Raw genomic sequence first — 25504 nt, 5'->3', positions numbered from 1 at the left:
TCTTCTTCTTCTTCTTCTTCTTCTTCTTCTTCTTCTTCATTGTTTACCCATCCACTTGGTATATCATTTGGATCACATTCTTCTATGAATGTTTTATCGGCCAATGGAGATATGACATGCATATCATGTGCAACATCGTGACCATAAGCGAAGTCATAGATATCATTTGATTGATAGTAATCGTTGTCTTCATCTAACTTATCTTCCTGTAACTGATCATACTCAGGGTATAGTTTGGACTTCACCTTGCAAACTGCCCACCATTCATTTTTATCTGACTTTTTTATACTCGGATATGAAGTATAATAAACTTGTTGAGCTTGCGAGGCTAATATGAATGGTTCACATGTTCCAAACCTGGATTTATGATTCACCTCCACAATGCCTGAAGCTTTGTCGAGTCTTATTGCAGTTGAATCAAACCAATGACACTTGAATAAAGTTACCCTGTTATTTATGCCTAAGTAAGTCAACTCCATTATTTCCTCTATAACACCGTAGTAATCATGTTCATTTTCACCATGGCTGTTACCCTTGACACACACGCCACTATTCATCATTGATTTGTTTATATTATAATCTTTTGTATAAAATTGATAGCCATTTACGATGTACCCGTTGTAGCATTGCACAACTTTGGTCGGACTATTTTCTAAATCACATATTCCTTGATCTTTAACATCACCATGGCGGACCTACGCACAGACATAAATAATGATTGTGATCACGACCAATTAAGTAACTTAGTGTTGTTTACAAGTACAAAATTTATGTTAGATTCTTTACTAACTGTTTCAACCACTCCACAAACTTAGTTTCACGTTTTTTTTGTACTTCTGCATCAGTGAGATGTGAAACTTCTCTTTGTAACTCCAGATCAAATCGTCTGCAAACCACAAATACTTATATTATCGAGCCGTGTATCCACGTATAGAACATAAAAGGATTTATAATTATGTTGCGTCTACATATACTTACTCGATGTATGGGTCGATCGCTGAGCAATTAAAAAGAATATAGATGTGTGTTGTGTCATGCTCTCGATCTGTCAAGAGCCTTGATCGGCAACTACCAAATGCATGCCCAAGTGGTTGAAATATCGACAGCCTGTCAGCTACAGTTACTTGTTCTCCATCATCGTTACGGAGCGGACATGTGTAACATGTTGGAATATGAGGTTCGAAGTACATAGATGAGAAATTTGAAATCTCTTCTAAAGTGTATGCCTCACAAATAGAGCCTTCTACTCTTGCTTTATTACGAACCTTTTTTTTGAGGTCGAACATGCATCTGGCAAAAATATACATTTCAAATTTTAAATATCTATCATTAAAGAGACAAATATAAAAAAAACATATACCTTTCAAATGGGTACATCCATCGATATTGCACAGGGCCACCAACCCTTAGTTCATATGGCAAATGTATAATCAAATGTTCCATAACATCGAAAAATGCTGACAGAAATATCTTTTCTAACAGAAAAATAGTGGTGATGACAGAGTCCTCGAGATTCTTTACATCTGATACTATGACCTCCGATGCGCACAATATTCTGAGAAATCCACTCAACTCAGACAATACCCCCCATATAGGTTTGTCTAACATATCATGGAATGTTAGGGGTATCAATCGTTGCATAAATATATGACAATCATGGCTCTTCAACCCATATAATTGTCCATCGTCAATCTTTACAGCCCGAGCAATGTTAGAGACATATCCATCTGGAAATCTCAATTGTCTCAACCATTGACATACATGTTTTATTTGATCAGGTCCAAGCGCGTACTTTGCATTTGGTTTCACTATTTTGCCATTATACTCTTTGAGTTCCAATTCTGGTCTTTTACATATTACTTTTAAATCCATACGGGCCTTCGGATTATCCTTCGTTTTCCCTTTAACATTCATTACTGTATTAAACATATTATCAAACACATTTTTCTCCACATGCATCACATCCAAATTATGTCGTATCAATAGGGTCGGCCAATACGGTAGTTTTCAAAAAATATATTTATTCATCCAATTGTGATCTTTCTCAAATCCACGGAGGGGTGTAGGACTGCGGGCATTTGTTAATACATCTGGAAAGTATCGCAATTTTCTTAGAATCTCTATTCCAGACAATCTTGAGGATGAACCTTCTATTTCAGTTGTGTCTGCTTTAAACACATTCTTTTGTCGTTGGAATGGATGGTCGCTGGGTAGAAATCAACGATGGCACTCAAACCAGCAAGGCTTCTTTTCATGTGTCAATCTAAAGGCTTTGAAATCCTCCATGCAGTACGAACATGCCAACCTCTCATGTGTGCTCCAACCAGATAGCATACCATATGCAGAGAAGTCACTGATTGTCCATAGAATAGCGACCTTCATGTTGAAATTTTATTTTTTGTGGGCATCATACGTGGTAACACCGTCATCTCACAATACTTTTAGTTCATCAATCAATGGCCTTAAATATACATCAAGATTTTGGCCTTGTAAGGTCGGACCAGAGATCAACAGATACAAGAAAAGATTTGAACGTTTCATACACAAGCTTGGTGGAAAGTTGTATGGAGTTGCAAATACTGTCTAACATGAGTATGGAGTTGATCTACCCCCAAATGAATTAAATTCATCTGTACATAGACCGAGTCTAACATTTCGCACTTCTATTGCGAAGTTCTGATGAGTACGATCAAAGTGCTTCCAAGCTTCAGCGTCAACAGGATGCGTGATCTTGTTTTCATCGTGTCGAACTTTATTTGCATGCCATCTTATGTGTTTAGCTGTCCTTGAAGACATATACTATCGCTGCAATCTAGGAGTGATAGGAAAGTAGCAGAGCGACTTGTATGAAACTTTCTTTGATCTCGTGCTACCATTGCCTCTTGTCTTTGGCTTGAACCGAGGATGCCCACATGACAGGCAAGATATGTTGTTTTCCTGCTCCTTGAAATACAACATGCAGTGATTTGGACAACCATCAATCTTTTTGTAACCCATACTTAGAGCGTTGACCATAACTTTCGCATGATAGAAATTTTGTGGCAATTTCTCATCTTTGGGCAACATACTCTTCACAATCATGCACAAACGGTCAAAACATGATTGACTCAAATTATGCTCAGACTTCAAATTCATTAGTTGAATAACTATAAACAAGATAGTGTGACTCTCGCAACCGTTCCAAAGTGACTCATCAGCATCTCTAAGTAAATTATAAAATCTACTAGCTGCATCGTTTGGTGATTCTTCATCTACGATAGTTCTTACATCACTAAAACTCATAGAAGAACCCAGTTATGTTCCTGCGGCATCAAATATCAAATCCATATATGGATTATCGTGCACCACATTCACCCGTGCATCAAAATTGTTTCTAAATTCTTTTCCATGAAACGTCCAGTTCTGATAATCACTCACAAAACCCTTCTTGTATAGGTGATGTCTAACACCATGAGGTTCTATAAATCGATTATTCTTTCAAATCTTGCAGGGACACCTAATCCGACCTGTGGGATCCACTGTACTGACACTTGTCGTTGCAAATTCAATAAAACTTTCAACACCATCCATATATTTATGTGATAACTCATTATCCACTATCCTACGGTACATTCATTCACGGTTTGCAGTCATTTTCTTATGATGTTACGAATAATAACCTAACGAATTAAAAGAGAACAATCAGAATGCTACGATGAAGAAAATATCAAATTTATCATGCAATATATGATGTCATACAATAACAAGAATTTTGATGCATGCATTGATAACTTAATATTTTCATGTGCAAACTATTAATGACACAATACAATCATTTAAAGCATGCTTTCATTATACAATTTCACATAGAATCCATAATCAAATTGAAAGTAACTACATGCAAGCATGTATACAATTACATCAAACATTGCAATACATCGTAATCATTCATATCAAACAAATGGCAAACATATAATTGCAACAAACACACTTCAATATTTCACTAACTACTACCATGCCTAACATGGACTCCGTACTCCAAAAATAAGAACACTTCCATATTCATACATTAAAATCGTGCTCAGCATGATCTCCGAACTCTAACCGAGCAACCCTAAATATCAACAACTAAGTGAGTGTATGAACAATAAAGTGTTACATCTAATAAATTAAATAACATGTGATACGCTTGCATCACTTACTCACTACGGGTATTTACCCGATTTGCATTGCTTTTGTCACTTACTTACCACAGGTGGCTGAGTACAAGCTAGTTCCATTGAAAAATCTGCACAAAAAAACACTGTTTTAAAATGAAGTCGCCACAAAAAAAAAACGAGGCTGTTCCGGCAGGGGGTCGACTCCCCTGCTGTTCCGACAGGGGATCAACCCCCTTACGGAACATAGGGGGTTAACCGACCCCCTGTTCCTGCAGGGGGTCGACCCCCTGCCGGAAAACGTGTGGGGGCCGACCCCCTCGTTTACCTGTCTCTGGGCAGCGGCGAACGACGGGGCCTGCGAATGGCGGGAGCGGGCGAACAGCGGGAGCGGGCGAACGGAGAGAGCGGGCGAACGGAGAGAGCGGGCGAACGGCGGGAGCAAGAGCAGGGAAAGAAGAAAAGGAAAAGCTGTCTGGGATCAGGGTTATTCGAAAATTCGCAATGGCTTAGCGATGGATTAATTCCGTCGCTAAGCCGATGTAAATCAAATTTACGAAACTAGCGACAAAATATATTCTGTCGCCCATTTCGTCGCTACGTAGCGACAGAAAATGTTTTGTCGCAAACGCCATCGCCAAATGTTGTGTCCGTTATGACAAAACACTATGTCGCAAAATCCGTCGCTAAGTAGCAACGGATTGTGCGACGGGATATCATCCGTCGCTATTTTCGTAAATTTCATTCATTATAGCGACAGATGGTTTTCGCTCGTTAATCCGTCGCTAACTAGCGACGAAAGTATTTCGTCGCTAAAGTCTGTCGCTAACAACATATTTTCTTGTAGTGGTACTTCCTAATCAATCCGCGGTGCCGCCCATGAAAGATGCATGTACGATTCGGGTAAAGCTTCACCAACACCTGGTTCCCAACACAAAATTCAGCAAGCTGACGACACTTGTCCACCCACTTCTTCATGCTTTTAACGGCCTTGTACAGAAACATCTTTGCCAGCTCGGTCTGCTCGTGACGGTCTCAAACAAACTGATAGGCGAACGATGCCCTTCCCTTCTCTAATGTGACTAGAGTGTGTGGGGTCAACGCTTGCTGTCCTGTAGCTATCTCGAACATGTTGTAGCTTGAAGACTCACTCTTTTGAAGATTATAGCAAAATTAGAACACGTCCAGGAGCTTCACCCAGTCCTTCTGGTTGACACTAATAATGTGCCTAAGGTATTGCTCCAACAATCCGTTGATGTGCTCCGTTTGTGGGTGAAAACTTGTTGAAAATAGCAGATCGGAGCCAAGTAGCCAAAATATTTCATACCAAAATTTGCCTGTGAAGTGAGCATCACGATCGCTCGCAATGCTTCTTGGTATACCCCAATGTTTCACAACATGCTTGATAAACAACTCTTTAGTTTTCTCTGTAGTGCACTCTTTGAAAGCTGGGATGAAGGTGGCATACTTAGATAAACGATCCACCACCACCAGGATGGAGCTGAAGGCATCTACCTTTGGAAGACAAACAATGAAGTCTATGGAAATGATTTCTCAAGGACGTTCTGAAATAGGTAGAGGCTCAAGGAGGTCGACAGTCTTCTAGTTGATCCCTTTGTTTTGCTGGCAAATGAGGCACATTCGTACATAGCCCTTTACATTGTCTCTTATCTATGGCCAATAGTAGCTGCATTCAAAGAGTGCTAAGGTCTGCTCCTGACCTGGATGACCAGCCCATAATGTATCATGACACTTCTTAAGCAATTTGTGGTGAAGGCTTTTCCACCGCAGCACGAAGACACATCCCTCTTTAGTCATAAGGAGGTCGTTCCGTAGCCAAAATCATCGAGTCTTTCCCACTTTTGTTAGAGAGATAAGGTGTTTCATCATTGTGTCCTCCTGCATTCCTTCGTGGATGTGGTCCAGTAATGCACCCTCTAAGTGAACTTCAAAAGGCTCTGCTTGCACAACTGCCAGTTCTTCCTTGTAACTCAGAGTGTCAGCAACAACATTGGTCTTCCCCACCTTATACTCTAAAGCAAAATTAAACTTAGCTAGGAACATTTGCCATCGAGCTTGCTTGAGTGTCAGTTTTTTCTGCGTCTAAAAATAGCTCGTGACGATGAACTGGGCACTCAGAAAACAGTACTAGTAGGTTCTGAGGCAGTGCACGATGGTTGTCATCTCATGCTTGTGCACAGTGTAGCACATCTCCGCATCCTTTACCTTTTGTCTCTCGTAAGCAATCAGATGTCCTTCCTGCATGATAACTTCGTTGATGGCGAAGTCTAAAGCATTTGTGTGGACTTCAAAAGGGTCTCGAGTGGTCCGACAATCGCAACACGGGTTTCCTCACCAAGGCCTTTATCAAGCCATCAAAGGCATCTTGTTAGGCTCTTGTCTAGAGTCATACATGATTCTTCTTCAACAAATCTGTGAGAGGCGTAGCAATGAGAGAGTAATCTTTGATGAACTATCAATAATAGTTTGACAAACTAAGGAATGATCATTACTCTGGCACTTTGGTTGGCAGACTCCATTCCTGAATGACTCTTATTTTCTGTCCGTCCATGTGCAACAAACTACGCCTCATGACATGGCTAAGGAAGTTGATCTCCTCCTATCCGAAGAGACACTTTTCTTGCTTAACACAAAGGTCATTCTCCTTCAGCACCTAAAACATTGTTTGCAAGTGCCCGACATGTTCCTCTATGTTGCTGTTGTAGATCATGATGTCATCAAAATAAATTACCATGAATGTGTCTAAGTAAGGATAGAAGATCTTATTCATCAATGTTGTGAATGTAGCTATAGCATTAGTCAACCCGAATGGCATAACCAAAAATTCATAGGCACTATAGTGAGTAACATAAGTTATCTTTGTCTCATCACCGTAAGCAATTCTCACTTGACAGTAAACCGATCACAAATCTAGCTTCAAAAAGACACAGGCACTGTCTAGCTGGTCAAACAAGTCTACTATCAATGACAACAAATACTTGTTTTTCACCGTGACCTTGTTCAATGCACGATAATCCATACATAGCCTTTTGGAATCATCATGTTTCACCTGAAAGAGTATAAGGGCACCAAAAGGTGCTTTACAAGGATGAATAATGCCTGCCTCCAACATCTTGTCTAGTTGCCTATGCAGCTCCTTCAATTCAGTTGGCCTCATGTGATAAGGGACCATGGCAAGGGACTTTGCTCCAAGGGTCAACTCAATCTTGTGGTCAACCTCGCATCTCTGTGACAGACATTTCTATAGTTTCGGAGGCATCACTCCCTGAAATTCAGCCAACAGTGGGGCAAGGGTCGGCAACATTATTGTTTCTACCATCCCTTCTTTGGTGTGCACGTATGTGCTCTCCCCGCTTGACATCCGTCTTCTAATGCATAACTGATAGCATTGAAGACTTAACTCCAAAAGTAAGGCACAACTTCGTGTGTAAAGAGTTTAGCCCCATGATCATCAACGAGTTAACCTTCGGCAACAACATCATATTTTGGCTGCGAAGAAACTCCATGCCCAAAATCATCCTGAAATCGTTCACAAACACTACTGAAAAGTTGGCTTTGTCGACCCTACTCTCAATTTGGATAACCACATCCCTTACTTCACGAAGGATTAGCTTGGCCTCAGAGTTTACCGTCTTGATGGTCATTTGCTTTGGCCCAAGCTTCAAGCCCAACTGCTCCGCCTCTTCCCGCAAGATGAAGTTATGCATGGCCCCGGAGTCTACCATTGCCATAGTAGATTTTCCATTCGCAATGACTTTCAAATATATCAGTTCTTTGCTAACCAAAATATTTTTGGCTGCACAACTTCTAACTGCATTGATGGTCTGCATGGCGTCCATCCTGGGCTGCACGACCTCAGCAACACTACTCTTTGCCTACACTGCATTGGCCTGTCTGTCGTCCCTCACAAGGTGCTTTGGATATTGCCTAACGATATGCCTATCGCCACAGAACCAACTAGTCACAACTGACCCTTTGTTGCCGTTAGTGTTGTGTTTTTTATAATTATGCTTCTTGTCAAAATAATGTTGGGTCAATGCTTCACCTTTATTGTCGTGTCAATCTTCTTTCTTGCTTTTATGGTTCGACTTCTTTTCGGCCTTGGTCGATGGAGTGAAGGGCTTGTACTGAGTATCCACTAGGTGCTCAGCCGTCACATATGCATCTTTCAAAGTCTCAGAATTGCTCATTTTCACTTCGGATTGCGCCCACGATTGTAGTCGCATAATAAATCAGTTGAGTTTATCTTCATCTGGCATATTGGGTACCTTTATCATGAGCTTCTGGAACGTTTTGACATAGTCTTGCAACGATCTAGTGTGTTTTGCAACCATCTGATAAGCTTGTCGTTGTACATTCCTTGACATAAAGTAATTGCATAACTCATTTTTTAATGCTTCAAAGGTATTAATTACGTAGTGCCCTCTTTCCATATTGCTACATTTCCTTCTCTATCAGGCTATAGCATCTCCATCAAGTAGAGTTGTTGCAGCCTTTACCCTGAGGTTCTTGGCCAATATGTTCTAAATGTCCAAGTAGTTTTCTACTTGGAATATAAAGTTCTTTATAACCTTCCTGTCTCTAGAACCATTGAACATTGTTGGCCTTGACACATTTATCTTTGATGGCCTATCATCATTTCCGTCATTTAGGGTCACTATCCGCTGCAGAGTGCGATTCTTTAACTGAAACTACCTCCATTTCAGTCTGCAGAATGATCACTATTGTAGTCAGTGAAGTAACTTGTCCCATCAACAAGTTCACCTGCTCTTGTAGGCTCATCACCTCGTCATCCAGTCCTTCAAATGACTCAATTATGCATGAAATCACTTTCTCATGCGAAGTCACATCAGCCACCAGTCTATTGACAGTCTCAGCCATTTGCTCATGGCCTCGAGGTAAAACCATATCCTCGACTTCGACAACTGCCTTACCTTTGGTGCTACACAAGTTGTATTGGGGTGCCACGATTTCTTGCTCACAAATCGCGGTCTGTCGGTACGTTTTTCGGCACCGACTCCATAGTCCCTTTCATAGCTCGAGAACAGACTCTGCTACCACTTGTCATGAGCCTATTTATTCAATAGGCCAGTGCAACACAACGATCCTTCCTTACCGTCGCAAGCCTTCTGATCGTTCGATTGCCGCCGCGAAAGCTTTGATAATAGAGAGTGCAAGAGAGCGAGAGAGAATAGAGAGTGATAGAAATTGCAATCACTTGAAAGTAATCACAATGAGAGTGAACAAAAGAAAGCTCAACACATTTGCATTTATTCACAAATTTGCTCGTAGTGTCATTACAATTCAGATCTATGGGCTAACCCTTTAGGGTATTAATCAACCTGAACCAAAGTGCAAGGGTGGTCCGGAGAAAGTTATAAGTCACTCGACAATTACATTAAGACTCAACCAAAGCAAAACAGACTCTATAGACAATTGTACAAAGTAGGTCACAGGAGAACATGCAGTGAATTGGAAAAAAATGAGGCCCCACCCCGCCTCGCCCCGTTTGGACTAGGGATAGAGGACATGAAACATGGATGGAGGCGGGAATGAAGGCAAAGATGGATGGCAAAATTTTGACATGAGCGAGAGTAGAGACCTTGTCCCCCACCTCCGCCCCGGTCCATTGCCATCCCTAACCTGAGCTATGAGGTCAAGCTCCGCTCATCCTTGAATGACACAAGCCGAACACGAGCGGGTTCGTGTAAAAACATTCCATGTTATTGATATATGAAATAAATATATATATCTTCTATATTTAATTTACACTTAAAATATATGTATATATATACATATATAATTTAATAGTTTATATTTTACATTTATATTTTTCATGCATCCTTTTTATATATATATATCGGTCTTTAGTTAGGATATGTGCACCACAAAATTTACATAGAAAACTCATTACTCATGCATTATTAAGCAATTTTGACAGTAAGCATTGATTTATCATGGTTCATTTACTTTTATAAAGCTTGTTGATTAATAAACTTAATTTTTTAAGTACATTTGAATTGGGAATAAGAACGAACGGTTTAGATTGCACCAAAATACAATAATAGAAAAAAGGTGGTCTTCCACATCTAAATTGTTATAGGAAAATACGTTTTGTACAAAATAAACATGGGTAACATGGGTAAAACCCATCTGTGTAGTTTGATCTACTTGAAAAATGCAAATTCATCGGTACGGTATGAACATCAGCAGTGGAGACTGATCTTTGAAGTTACAAAGAGCGGGTTTTGCGGGAATTCATTCAAGAAAAAAAAAACTGTAGGTCCCCAAAAAATAAAAAAATTTGGGCCCCACTCAGGCGTTTTCACTCCAAAGTAGGAGTGGGCATCGGGCCAACATGACCTGCTGATGGACCTCACCCGCCCAGCCCTGTTCTTAATGGGCTCGGGTTTGAAGAAAAGCACATGACCCCATCCATTGGCTCAATGTGAAGTGGGCCAGGTCGGGCCTGGCCCTATCCTAAAAATGCATAAATGTTTGACTGAAATTATGGATTAATAGAGCATAGTAAGTTCCTATGACATAATAATAGTTATTTAAGTTACTATGTAATAGTTAAAATTTAAAATTTTATATTATTAAAAAAATTAATAAATAACTCAGGCCAATCCAGTCAGCCCGCAGACCGACTCGAGCTAAGCTAACGTATATAACGGGCCGGGTTTCGGCCCGGTACCTATCGGTCTCGCCTAAACTCATGGCCCAAACCTGGGTCGGCTTGGCCCATCGAACCGCCGGACCGGTTGCCCACCCCTACTCCAAATTTGAAACTATGGGCTGATTCCAAAGGCCGATATTATACTAAAAATCCATTTCAAAAATATCGTGATGTTGACTCCTTAAAGCTCTTTTTATAGTTATTTCGAGTCATCGTGTATACATATATTTTTCTCAATTTTTTTTTTAAACCGAATATTCAAAATATCGCGAGATATTTACTTGTCGGTAACTTTTTGAAGGAGGAGGTTTGTGGACTGTGGCTGAAGTCATCCCCCAAACACCGGACGACCAATCAACTGTGGCCATGTGCACCAGTCCACTTAACCCCGCATTGATGCTTACGTCAGAAGGTCCACGATGTGGACCGTCGTCCTCCACGAAAGAAATTCCAGCTCAGTTCTCCATTTCCTTTATACACTGGCCGTGGATCTTTAAATTTGACCATCCAGATTGATCCTCATCCCACGTGCATCTGAAGTGTAAACTGGTAATTTCAGTAGTCACGCAAGCCACCACACCAACCCACACGATACGGAGTAATCACTCATCCCACTTATAAATCGAACTTTAATAAGTTAAACCTTAAATTAGAACAGCTTTAATCTCTCTCTCTCTTTTCGCCGCTGTACTGACGCTCTTTTTCCCTTGTACTGTGTCTGTTGGGGATTAAATTAATATTAATTAACCCTCTACATTTTTTTAACCTTTTTTTTTTTGGCCTGTAGCTCTTTTATTTTATGGTAGGCAAAGCTTGTACTGTGAAAACTGCTCCCGGTGGTACGATCTTTTTTTCTTTTTTATTTGGACAAATTAGGTCTTTTTTTAATTTCATTTTTTTCTTTTGCGTTTCTCTCTTTTCTTTTTATTTGTTCTCTTTTTTTCGTTCTCAATTTCCTTTATTTTTTGTGGGTTGTTGAAATTTATAGCAGGGTGGTAGGGTAAGAGGGATGTGGGTAGTTCTACTGTGGATTCATGGGTTCGAGTGCGTCTTGTTTCTCCACTTTTGGGGTCACAGCGACGGCCATTAGAGGGAATTAGGGTTTGCGTTTTGTGTGTTTTTTTTTCCAATTTCTGTATGGGTTTGGGGATCGGAGGAGGTAGGATTTGTTGTTTCAGTGTCGATAGGGGTTAGGGGATTTTTTTTTGGGGGAGGGGGGGTGTTTCCGGCGTGTTGCTGGTGGTGAATTTTAAGGATGGAGGCCGAAATCGGTGGCGAGAGACGCCGGTTCTACGCCGGAAGCGTTCCGGGGCTTATGATGAAAGGGAAGGGTTTGATGCAGAGCCGAGAATGGGAGGTGAGCGGTTGGAGGTGGGATGGGGATCTGTTCGTTGCTAGCCCTTTGAACGGAGCTCCGGCCAGCCGCCAATTTTTCCCGTTGGTGGGCGGGGAGGGCTCTTCGTCCGGGTCGGATGAGGGGAAGAGCGAGGCGGAGAAGCGGCGGCGAGTTCTGGCTGAGGAGGAGGAGGAGGCGGAGGCGGAGGGCGGTGGGCTTCTGGCGTTGAAGCTCGGGGAGCATGTTTATCCGGTGGTGGAGGCGAATGAAGTAGAGGGAAGGAACTGCAAGAGGTCGAAGGTGCAGGAACGGGGACCGGGATCGGGACCGTCTACTTCGACGGGGAGGTCGGTCTGTCAGGTGGAGGATTGCAGGGCGGATCTCAGCAACTCGAAGGACTACCATCGCCGTCATAAGGTCTGTGAGGCGCATTCCAAGGCGGGCATGGTGATAGTCGGCGGGATCATGCAGAGGTTTTGCCAGCAGTGTAGTAGGTGAGCTTGTGGGCTTTCTCAAATATTTTTTTTGGTTTTCATTGACTCGGGATTTCTCTGAAACAGAGAAAGAAAAGAGCAACGGAATTTTGTGTTACAGAATGTGTGCTTTTTTCTTTTTCTTTTTTCTCTTCCCCTCGTATTTCATGTTTGTGTGGTGAATTTGTAGCATTGGCTTGTTCAATTCCGTAGAATACAAACTTTGACTACCGGTCATGGGAGAAGTTTTGGAAACAATATTGATTTAACTATGAAGTATAAAGTATCAGAGGACCATCAACGATTTAAATGTTGACATGCTATTAAAATTCATTGATATTTGTGCTTCAAAAAAGTGCTACTGCCCATATTTTCAGATTCACTAACCGTGAATGTTGGAGATCAATTCTGGAATGGTGGGGTTTCTGAAAATGCTATAGATTCAACTGTTTAATTAGGAAAACACTTGTATGGAAGTTTTAAATCTGAAGTTATTTTTCTTTAGTGCTTTTCTCCTTATTTTCAGTGTTAGTGACCTGATTCAAATTTGATCAAGTTGATATGTTATCTAGATTTTGTATAGAAGGATGATTTGTATGCCGCTGTATTGGTATGGTGCTGGATTTCTATCATCCATTTGTTACTTTTTCTGTGATGCTCTAACCAAATTGGAGGTTGCAATCGTTGTGGGGTGTTGATTTTAGTTTCTTCTTGTAAATAACCTTTTTGTTTAGGATTCTCTTTTTTATTTTGTTTTTGTTTATGGCTCCTTTCATGTATTGGATTCAAGCCTTTCTTAGAACGGTATAGAATAGTTCAGCGTGTTTTGGGGAGGTCTTAAAAAGTTCTAAGATAAAAGGGCTTAAGAACATCAACCATGTGCTTATTATTTTCTCAAACCATATCATGTGTCCTCACATAGCCGAGAGCAGCCAAGGAAGAACTGATCTTCCGTAGATGTTCTTAGAGCCATCACCTAGCTCCGAGTAACTATCGTTTACTACCTTTCTTTTTTTTCTTTGGTTGATGCTATCATGCCAGATGAAGTGAAGGATGAACCTTTTGTGTCTTTTTTTCCCCTCATCTATCTTGAAGATTCTTTATGAGAAGCATACTTGGTTTGCATTTTATGCAGCCGCCATGCATATCTTATATTCTTTTGAATTCTTGCCATTTTAATATTTGATATGCAAGCTGTCATGCATCAGATATAACTTAGTTTTTTTTGCAAATTAGTCCCTGCCTTATGACTGATTTACAAAATGGTCCCTGCCTTATTTTGTTTTGCAAATCCACCCTTCTTTTACTTCATCCTTGCAAAGTTTTCTTTAGGGTTAATAGTTGTTCCCATTCTCTGACTGCAGCCGTTAGATGCTGATGAAGTTACTATTCTACCCTCATTGAAGGATGTTTTTGCAAAAAAATTAGTAAGGGACGGTTTTGCAAATATAATCGACACCTCAGACTAAGAAACAATGATTTTGTAAACAGTTCGAGAACATAAAAATGTGTTGCCTGGGTCAATATGCAAGAACAAATCACATGAAACTCTCAATCAAGAAAAAAGTGCATCAAATGCTAAAAAATCACAAAAAGTAGAGACAGTAACCAAAAAACAGAGGCAAAATATTGAAGCTTTCGTCTTCAATGAGGAGGCAGAAAACCTTATGTGGATTATCTAGCAACTGAGTGTGAGATTCTTGCTTTCTTTTCTGGCACTGTTGACATATGAGAGAGAGAGAGAGAGAGAGAGAGAGAGAGAGAGAGAGAGAGAGAGAGAGAGAGAGAGAGAGTTGGTGGAGAGATGAGAGATTCTGGTGTCGTGGATAGGGAGGGAAAGAGCATAGAGGTTACTGGTCATCGAGAAAAGAGGGTAGTCGGGTGACAGGGAAAGAAGGGGTTATTTTGGTCATTTTCTTGACCAGATAACTATGGTTAAATTAACAGCCGTTTGACATAAGGGCCACTTTGCAATAACTTCAAAAAAGAAAAGGACGAATTTGCAAAATGATATGAGGCAGGGACCATTTTGCAAATGAAACTAAGACATGGACTAATTTGCAAAAAAACCCTATAACTTAAATCACATTTAGCCCAGAAATCAGATATTAGTTTTACACTTTGTAGTTGAAAGCTAACTTTTTGATTTTTCTAATGCATTTTTTTCTTGCTTTACAAAATTATTAACCATATCTGCTGAGTGCTGTTCACCATCCACAAGCTAGCATGTGCCTGAATGTTGTTGCATTCTCTGTGTGATCATGTTGATGGCAGTGACATTTGTTTGTTGTTGGCAATTGAAATTTCTAGTGACATCTTGCTTGATGTTTGTGCCTTATTCCCTTGATGTTTTTTCACCTTTTCTCGTCAGTTAGTTAAACATTTTTCATGACCCATGGATAGGTTTCATGTTCTTGAAGAATTTGATGAAGGGAAGCGAAGCTGTAGGAGGCGTTTGGCAGGTCATAATATACGGAGAAGGAAAACACAGCCTGAGACTGTGGTTGCTGGGAATTCATTGAATGATGATTCTGCCACAAGCTACATCTTGATAAGTCTCTTCAGAATACTATCAAATTTACATTGTAAATTTCTCAGCCTTCTTATTATCATATTATGACATTAGCTATTTATCAATGTGTAATTATTCATTGACTTTTTCTCTTCCTCTTTCTTCCTTTCCTTGAATGTGTCATAGTTTACTCGAAAACTTTTGAGCCATGCTTGTTCCATAACAAAACTGCATTAGAACTTTTTTTATCAGTTCTTTTTCTTGAGAAAATAGTCATAATGTACTTGAAGTCTTGACCCATGGTAAACTTCATAAGAAGGATAGAAAACAAGCTAATCCAAAGGAACCATGATGTTTGGAATGAAACCTTGTTGCCAATTCTATAGATGATTGAAATATTCTTCTGCTTAGTAGTTCTGATGAGGTGTTGGATTCATTAATGTGAAACGAAAGGCTGTATAGTACTTTTTGTTGTGTTGCTATGCTGCTGTGAACAAATGCTTCCATCTTTTGTCTTTCCAATGCAGAAGGATATATTTCTGTAATTTTCTTTTATTGGCACTCGCTTATGGTGATGTGGTTTTTGGGGGAATTTGTTCATTTGTTACCTACTAGGCTACTACTTTAATGTTTGTTTATGTGAGCCTTTTGATGTGATTGGTTTGGATATGGATGATTTTTTGGCTGCTGCTTTGTTGCTTTTATTGGAAGGATGTTGAGCATGCACTTGGTTCTGTCCTTTTCATGCACATGAATGCTTACATGTATGCATAGAAAACATGCATATTATATGGTATAATGATATAATTGCTGTTCATGGGTGTATTGCCATCGAGAATGATTTCATCTCCCATGTTTGAAGTTATCTTTTTGGACACCTATTCTTGGAGTCGGTTACTCCTACATTGTGGCTGATTCCCCTCAAGTACCTGTAGTAGAAATAAAGAAATAGAGAAGAGTCATGTTGGAGAAGGGAGATAGTATCAGCTAATGGAGGGTTTGAGAGAGGAATAGTTCAATTGTGTCATTCACTTCCAAAACAAGAACATATATTACGTATGAAGTATTAGGATGAATTTCTGTGGACAAAACACCCATAGAAAAATAAGAAATGACAAAAATGTATACATGGGTGAGAAGACAAAAAGTGCTCCTATACAAGTTAGATTTATCATATGTACTCCTCAAGACTCCCCCCTCAAGTTACAGAGAGGATATCGATCATCCTTAACTTGCCAGTGATCTCTTTTTAGTCTTAATCTGCCCAATGCCTTATAAGAATATTGGCAAGTTAAAGATGAGTCTGGATATGGAAATCTGAAACAACTTGGCTTCAGCCTTCTTTGTTATAAAATTACAAGTGATGTCTATGTGCTTGCTTCTCTCATGATATACAAGGTCAGAAGCTATCCGAATTGCTGCCTTGTTGTCAAAGGACAAACTAATGAATGTCTTCACATCAAATCCTTGTTCTCCAAGCATTGACCTGAGCCATGAACCTTCACACATTCCATGTGCCATGGCTCAATATTCAACTCTGCACTAGACCTAGATACCATGTTTTTTTTCCCTTCATGATACTGAGTTTCCTCTCGCAAGTGTACAATGCTCCAATGTAGATCTCCTATCCTCTGATGACCTAGCCCAATCAGCATCTCCATGCATTTAAACATTAAAGAGTCTATGATCATTGTACAAGATTAGATTCCCTTCTCAATGTTGCTTTACGACAGTTTTTTCGTACATGTTCACTTGCATCACATACACAAGTACTCTTTGAACCATGCAATAGGGTCACCCATAACACGACTCTCCCACTTGAGTTAACCCCAGGCCATGATATTTCATGAGATTGGAAGATTGGTTGTCAAAGGCGATGCCTAGGCAGCTTGGGCGATGCAGTTTGGGCGGTGGGACCCTAATTTTCCACCTAGGCATCGCCTAGGACACCTAGGCGGTTTATAGTCGTTGACCAAGTGTCAACGACTATAAAAGGAGAGCCCATTTTCCTTTTCTTTTCACATTCGACTCTCTTAGGGCACGAAGAAGAAAAAGAAGAAAAAAGTTAAAAAAAAGGTACTCTCTCTCTCGCTCGGTCTCTCTCTCTCTCTGTCACTCGCTCGGTCTCTCTCTCTCTCTCTGTCACTCGCCTTTCTCTTGCTCAGTCTCTCTCTCTCTCTGTCACTTGCCTCTCTCTCTCTCTCGGTCTTTCTCTCTCACTCGGCTCTCTCTCTCTCTCTCTGTGATTTGCCTCTCTCTCTCTCTCTCGGTCTCTCTGTCACTCGCCTCTCTCTCTCTCTCTCATTCGCCTCTCTCTCTCTCGCTCAGTCATTTATGAAACGTAAATTCGGCATTCACATATTTTGTTCTTTGAAATTCTTTTGCGAGTATGCAATTCTAGTGGAATTTTATGTAATTTTTCTGTAATGTTCCACTTATTGCACTTGGTTTTTTATTCAATAAGGTTAGATGCTTGTTTTTTTTATTAATTTATTTTTTTCTGGCTATTTAAGTGAGCTTGCAGCTATGACTTATAGTTTGTAGCATCTGGAAAATTGGCGTGGTTTGCTGTAAATTTAACTTTGAAATTTGAAATGATTTTCATTCCAAGTTTACCGTTTTTTAGATGTGTCTTTGTTTTCATAAAAGATCTGTGTTTCTGCAGTACCATAGAATGGATTGATTTAGCATGAATCCATAAGTGAGAGCATTTACAATTCCCAATTGCGATTTGCTGCTTCTTCCAATTTCATTTAGTTATATTTGATTGAGTGTGTATCCACCTGTTAAACTCGGTGTTCTCGGCAGAAGTTTGGTGTCTCAACTGTTTTCTGACTTTAGTATGGCTCTGTATGTTTTTTTTTTCTCTTTTTTGAAGCAACATATAACTTTGTGTTATGTGTTAATCAAATAATTTAGTCAAAGCATTGCTTTATGTTTTTGAACTCTGTGTTTAGTTAAATGTATTGTGTTGTTAAATGTTTTGTGTCGGACAATGTATTGAGCAGATTATTTAATATAATTGTCTTATATTGTTCAACGACATATTTTGTTCTGCTATTGCTTATTGTTGATTGATTTTATGTTGTATACCTGTTTGTTGTTAATTTTAGTAGTTTGTTTACAAATTTGTATGTTTTTTTTGTTTTTTATTTATTTAGGGTACCGCCTAGGCTTTTTAGGGGGCCACCGCCTAGGCTCCACCTAGCGCCTATGACAACTAAGATTGGAAGGCAACCTAATGTCACCTTAGTGAGTGTTGCAGACCTGTTCTTTAAGGAGGTTGTTATTAGAATGGACCACCGAATGCATGTCGTGCAGAAAGTAAGAAGACAGAATGAAGAAGAGGGCTGCGGCAGCAAAAGGGCTTCTTTTTTTCTTTAGCATCGTGCCCTATTCCATGTGTGTATTTATATACAAAGGAAACTTAAGTGAGTTGGATTGGATCAATTATGTTTTGGATCCATACCCAAACATGTAAAAATTACATATTACATTTTACATCAGAACTAGGAAACCCGATTCATATTAGAGACCCGATAGAGTCTTAATACCCTCCCTCAAGTTGTGCATGGTCCAGTACCATGGACAACTTGCCTTTGAGATACCAAAACCGCGCACTTGTAAGTCCTTTGGTAAGAAGATCAGCAACCTGATCTCCTGTTGGTACATAGGTTGGAGTAATTTCTTTGTCCTCAACTTTCTGTCGAACAAAATGTTGATCGATCTCTATATGTTTTGTTCGACCATGATGGATAGGATTGAAGGCAATTTATATGGCACTTTGATTATCGCAAAACAGACTTGCAGTGTTCACCCTCTCTCCTATTTCGGTTAATAAATGTCTTAACCATGTAACTTCAGCAGTAGCGGATGCCATGGATCGGTACTCAGCTTCTGTACTGGAACGTGAAACAACACGTTGCTTCCGACTACTCCATGCTATTAAGTTTCCATCAACATAAACACAATACCCGGAAACTGATTTTCTATCGTCTGGATCTCCTGCCCAGTCTGCATCTGCATACACTTCAAGCTGTCTATGTTCTCCTTTTGTCTTTGATTGATGATAAACAAGTCCATCTCCAAGAGTACCCTTTAAGTACCTAAGAATTCTTTTAACAGCATTCATATGTTCTGTATATGGATCATGCATGAACTGAGAGACTTGATTCACTGCATACACAATATCCGGCCTTGTAAAATTAAGATATTTAAGCATCCCAACTAATCGACGGTAATACTTTGGATCTTTATATACCTCCCCATCCTGAGCACTGAGTTTATGGTTTAACACGCTAGGGGTATTCAATGGCTTGCAATTCTTCATTCCTGATTTCTCCAAAAGGTCTAGTGCATACTTGTGTTGGGTCAACAAAAGACTAGTATTTTGTCGATCCACTTCAACCCCCAAGAAATATCGTAGAACACCCAGATCCTTCATTTTGAACTTCCTGCTCAATAGGGTCTTTGTGATCTCTATATGCTTACAAGAATTTCCTGTAATAATAATGTCATCTACATATATGAGGAGTAAGATGCTGACCTGATGTTCTCGAAGGATAAACAATGAATGATCAAGTTGAGATCGAATGAATCCATATCGCCGTACTTCAATGGAGAAACTGTCAAACCATGAACGTGATGCTTGCTTCAGTCCATAGATGGCTCGTCGCAACCTACAAACATGTGTCTCAGGATTGTTTTCTGCGTAACCAAGAGGCTGCTCCATGTAAACTTCTTCCTTTAGATCACCATGTAAGAATGCATTTTTAACATCAAGTTGACTTAGAGGCCATCCATGCTGAACCGCTAAGGATACCACAAGCCGTATGGTTCCCATTTTTACAACTGGACTAAAAGTCTCATCATAGTCTTCTCCATATGCTTGTGTGAAGCCTTTAGCGACAAGTCTTGCCTTATATCTTTCAATGGATCCGTCAGGTTTGTACTTGATCTTATATACCCATTTAGACCCTACAACATTCTTATCCGACGGCCTAGGAACTATATCCCATGTCCTACATTCATGCAAGGCTCCCATTTCTTCATTCATAGCATTTGCCCATTTGGGTGACAAGGAGGCTTGAGAAAAATCAATGGGTTCTTCCTGTTTTTCAACCTGTGCAACATATAACTGCATTTCTGTGGAAAAGTTCTTGTAACTTACCCATCTATCAATTGGGTGTCTAATCCTTTCTGAGCGTCTGACCTCCTCAGTTGTGGGTGGCATATCTCTTCTCCTGGCATATACTACCCCTTTAAACCTTCTGTCATCTGCAGTGGGAGACATAACAGATTCCTGAGCAGCTGTCAACATGTTCCCTGTAGATTCTGCATTGCTTTCCATGGGTTCACACTCATTTATTACTGTATGACACGGAGCAGAGTTATCCATCTCCAGCTGATCAAATAACTCATTTGCAAGCCACGACTGATAGCTTTCTTCTTCCTTAGTGGCCTTTCCTTCTTTGTTTGAGTCTTGAACATTGTTCTCATCAAAGATAACATTTCGTGAGACTTTAATGCGTTGAGTGTCTGGATCATAACATCGATATCCCTTATATTCATCAGCGTACCCAACAAACTTGCATCTACAAGCTTTATCCTGAAATTTGTTACGTTGGGAACTATCAATATGAACATAGCATACACATCCAAACACTCGCAGTTGACTATATTGAGGCTGGGTGCCAAACAATACGAAATAAGGAGTTAAATTATTTAACAACCTCATTGGTAACCGATTTATTACATAAACCGCAGTGTGAAATGCTTCTGTGCAAAGACTTAAAGGAATTTGCGTGTCATGCAACATGCTTAGGGCACTTTCGACGATATGACGGTGTTTTCTTTCCGCCACCCCATTTTGTTGTGGCGTATGTGGGCAAGATATTCTACGCCTTATCCCATTATTTTGAAGAAATTCAGTAAATTCCTTTGATAGATACTCTCCCCCTCCATCACACTGAAAATGTTGAATATTTGTCGAGAATTGATTGACAACAAGGGCATGAAATAAACGAAAGAATTTAAATACCTCAGACTTGTATTTCATAAAATAAATCCAAATGTATCTGGTATAACTATCAATGAATGTGACATAGTAACGACTACCAGATAAAGAGGATTGTGGAGCAGGTCCCCAAACATCAGAATGAACAAGTTCAAAAGGAAAAGAAGCTCTTTCATTTATTGAATTAAAAGGAAGCACATGACTCTTACACAACTGACAACTAGAACAAAGGAAACCATCAACTTTATTACACTGACTTGAATTTGAAATAAGACCACTCGACACTGATTTTTCGAGAGAGAAATTATTACAATGACCCAAACGACGATGCCAAATATTTGACTTATTATACGAGGACAGACTTAAACAATCTTTAGATGAATCCAATTTGAATGGTTGGCCAATGGACGATTTTGATCCAGCTCTACGAACAGAAGAAGAAGCTTCCTTTAAGATATACATATTTCCCTTTCGTTCTCCCTCAACGAGCGTCTTCTTCGTGAGTGGATCCTTGACACAGACAGAAGGAGTAAATTCGATGCAAGAATGAATGTCATCAACTAGTTTAGAAACAGAAATGATGTTTTTGACAATATTAGGAGAATGAAAGACATTTGACAATTTTAGGGAACCATTGGAAAGAGGAATATTCACATTTCCAGTGTAAGTTATTGGATGGAGAGCTCCATCTCCAGTTTTAATACTTGCATTTCCATGATAAGGAATGAGTTTCGAAATCTTACCAATATCACCTGTCACATGTGCTGCAGCTCCAGAATCAATGTACCAAGTTCCTTGATCACCCTGTTTGAAATTTAATCATGACAAAGCTGATATTAAAAGATTCTTGACACTGTCTTCATCCAATTGATTTCCTCCAGCTTTTTCCTTGCTTGACGATTCTGTTGTATTTATTTTACCTTTGTTGTGCGGGTTGTGCCAACAATTTGCCTTGATATGTCCTTTTTTGTTGCACAAATAACATGTTGGAACATTTTTAAAATTGTGATTTCCAGAAAAGCTCGGTGTGCTAGGTGTAGGTAACAATCCACGCCCCCCTTGATTATTCCTTATCTGTCCATGTCCTCCTCGAAAGTAACCACGTCCTCTTCCTGGATTTGTCCCTGCAAATAGTACTTCTTGGTTCCATGAATTGTTGCCTACATCCTGGCCTTTGATGGAAATTTCATATTGTAGTAATTTCGCCCGAAGATCTTCAAAGTTAGGAAGTGAAGGAAGACACAAGAGAGATGTAACCAACATGTGGTAGTCTGATCCAAGCCCGTTTAGCACTTGTTGAACTTTATCCTTATCAGAAATCATACAACCCACCATAGCCAATTGATCTGTAATGATCTTCACCTTGTTCATATATTCTGTAACAGTCAAGCTCCCCTTTCTTAGGAGTTGAAACTCCCTCTTCAAATGCATAATTCTTGCTTCTGAAATTTGTGAATATGTCTTTGCAAGCTGTTCCCACAACTCCACCGCTGAGCACTCATCTGGAATACCTACAAGAACCTCTTGTGAAAGAGTAGAGGTAATGTACGCTACAACAGCCTGATCTCGTTTTCTCCAAGTATTAAATTCAGGGTTTTGAATCAGCTTGTTCGAGTCCTCTCCTTTATCTTCCATGACTTCCTGCACAATAAATTCTGGTGGTGCAGAAATCGTTCCATCTAGGTGTCCATAGAGATCAATACTCTTAATAAAAGGCAGTATCTGCCTTTTCCAAGTCAAATAGTTGGTGTTATTCAATTTTTCGGAGATAAGTAGACCTAAAAAACTAGATGGCAGGGTAGGAGAAATAAAACTAGAAGAAGGGATCTGATCTGAATTTGGGTTCAGATCTAATCAAACAGAATATTCAAACTGATAAAAGAAAACACAGCTGGACAGATTTAAGCCTCGAGAATCATCAGATCCAAATCTGATAAAGTAAATCATGCACGATCTGATCTAACGATCAGATCTGAAGGCAGATCTGCGGTCATGCAAAATCTGATCTCACGACCAGATCTAACGATTAAGAAGAAAACAGAAAGAAAACTGGGATTAGATAGCGATTAGATCTGTAAACAGATCTGCAGTCGCACAAGCCCTGATCTAACGAGCAGATCTGGTATCAAATCTGTTCCGATCGAGAGTGTAAAAAAAAATATATTTAGATAGGATAAGGACAAGATCTTTAACAGAAGATATTGATGATAGATAGAAAGATTGGGGAAAGATTGATAGCGTTAGGGAGAAAAAGAAGAAGACTGGAAGAAAATACTTACCTGGAACGTGAATCTCACTGGACACCTTCTTGGAGACGATTCAAGACACGTAGGCCTGGCGCTCTGATACCATATTAGAATGGACCACCGAATGCATGTCGTGTAGAAAGTAAGAAGACAGAATGAAGAAGAGGGCTGCGGCAGCAAAAGGGCTTCTTTTTTTCTTTAGCATCGTGCCCTATTCCATGTGTGTATTTATATACAAAGGAAACTTAAGTGAGTTGGATTGGATCAATTATGTTTTGGATCCATACCCAAACATGTAAAAATTACATATTACATTTTACATCAGAACTAGGAAACCCGATTCATATTAGAGACCCGATAGAGTCTTAATAGTTGTTAGGTTGCATGAGGTACTCATGCCTAAGACTATGATGTTTGACCGGGATACCCATTTCTTTCCATATCTCCCAGCAGACTAATGCTGATAGCGCTGCCCAACCTCTTTTTTTTGCTAGCGTGAAGTTGTGTATTCAACAGTGTCCTAAAGTTTGATTTGGAGGAACTCCTCACAGTGGGGTGAGGTAGGCAAGCCATCCAAGCGAGTTGGTCTGATGTTTGTGATGGAAAAAAAGGCCAGTAGCACGGGACCTATTAGGCGGGCCACCTTGCACTATGAATGAAGAGAGTAATTCGTGTTAAAACTGCTTGGATTGGCAGTTCTATCGTGAATACCGAGAAATAGGAGTGGGAAGAGAGGAGAGAGGAGAGGGGATTTCCTTGGAATCGGCAGCCACTTCAATCCCTGCGTGCTGCACTAAACATCATTAATGTAGAATAGGTTTACAATAATATTTTACAATGGCAAGATTGCCCTTGGTTAGTAATGTAAAATACATTATGATGTATCAAACCACGTGAGGCTATTCTATATGGATATGGATCCAGTACTGGATCCATATCCAATCTATATTCTAATACCCTCCCTCAAGTTGTACATGGGATTGAACCATGTGCAACTTGTTCTTCAGATACCAAAAGCGGTTACTTGTGAGACCTTTTGTGAACATATCAGCAACTTGGTCTTCTGAAGGCACATAGACTGGTTCAATCTTTTTGTCTGCTATCTTTTGTCTGATGAAATGTTGGTCAATCTCAATATGTTTGGTCCGACCGTGATGAACAGGATTGAAAGCAATTTGTACAACACTTCTATTATCACACATGAGGGTTGAACTTGAGATACTCTCTCCCCATTTCTGTAAGGAGATGCCTAACCCAGGTTACTTCTGCTGTGGTAGCTGCCATAGATCTATATTCTGCCTCCGTGCTAGACCTTGCCACAACTTTCTGTTTTCTGCTACTCCATGAGATAAGATTGCTTCCAATGAAAACACAGTATCCTGAAACCGACCTTCTTTCATCTGGGTCTCCTGCCCAGTCTGCATCTGTATAGGCCAATATGTCATGTTTCGGTGTTACCCATGAAGATTGAGCATATTTGAGTCCATCACCCACCGTGCCTTTTAGATATCGGAGAATACGCTTGACGGCATCCATATGACCAGTCTTTGGTTCATGCATAAACTGAGATACTTGATTTACAGAATATACAATATCTGGTCTAGTAAAAGTAAGATACTGTAACATGCCCACTAAACTGCGATACTTGGTTGCATCAGGATACAACTCGCCATCACAAATGCTGAGTTTTTGATTGACAACACTGGGTGTAGGCACAGGTTTGCAATCTGTCATTCCTGCTTTGGCCGAAAGATCAAGAGTGTATTTGTGTTGGGTTAATGACATTTCTCCATCCTGTCTGTCCACCTCTACACCAAGAAAATACCTTAGCTTTCCAAGATCTTTCATCTTAAATCGCATACTCAGCAAAACTTTAATTTGTTGAATACGTTCTGGAGCATTTCCAGTGACCACTATATCATCAACATATATAAGTAAGAAAACTACAGTGGTTCCATCCCTGTATATGAATATGGTCTAGTTGGGAACGAATAAAACCATGGTTCTGAATCTTGAGGAGAAGCTTTCAAACCATGACCGGTTGGCTTGCTTTAAACCATACAATGCTCTGGTTAATTTACATAC

The 25504-nt window shown here is 39.9% G+C and overlaps 1 protein-coding gene across 2 annotated transcripts in view; it reads left to right on the top strand.

The window, feature by feature from the left end:
- Positions 1-11823: 11823 nt before the first annotated feature.
- LOC149820944 (squamosa promoter-binding-like protein 1) overlaps positions 11824-25504 on the top strand; it is a 49452-nt gene continuing 35771 nt past the window's right edge. The window contains exons 1-2 of one of the 2 annotated variants that reach the window (XM_089982795.1): positions 11824-12666; positions 15049-15230. In XM_089982795.1, the coding sequence (XP_089838921.1) occupies positions 12092-12666; positions 15049-15230 (757 nt within the window). In that variant the 5' untranslated portion in view covers positions 11824-12091. The remainder of the gene's footprint in view (positions 12667-15048; positions 15231-25504) is intronic. The other variant, XM_089982794.1, reaches the window with a different exon arrangement.

The sequence above is a fragment of the Nuphar pumila genome, chromosome 12, assembly GCF_984573655.1.
Source record: "Nuphar pumila chromosome 12, dmNupPumi1.hap1.1, whole genome shotgun sequence".
Classification (NCBI taxonomy): domain Eukaryota; kingdom Viridiplantae; phylum Streptophyta; class Magnoliopsida; order Nymphaeales; family Nymphaeaceae; genus Nuphar; species Nuphar pumila.
The sequence above is the reverse complement of the archived record's forward strand: the minus strand, read 5'-3'. Positions and strand labels throughout refer to the sequence as shown.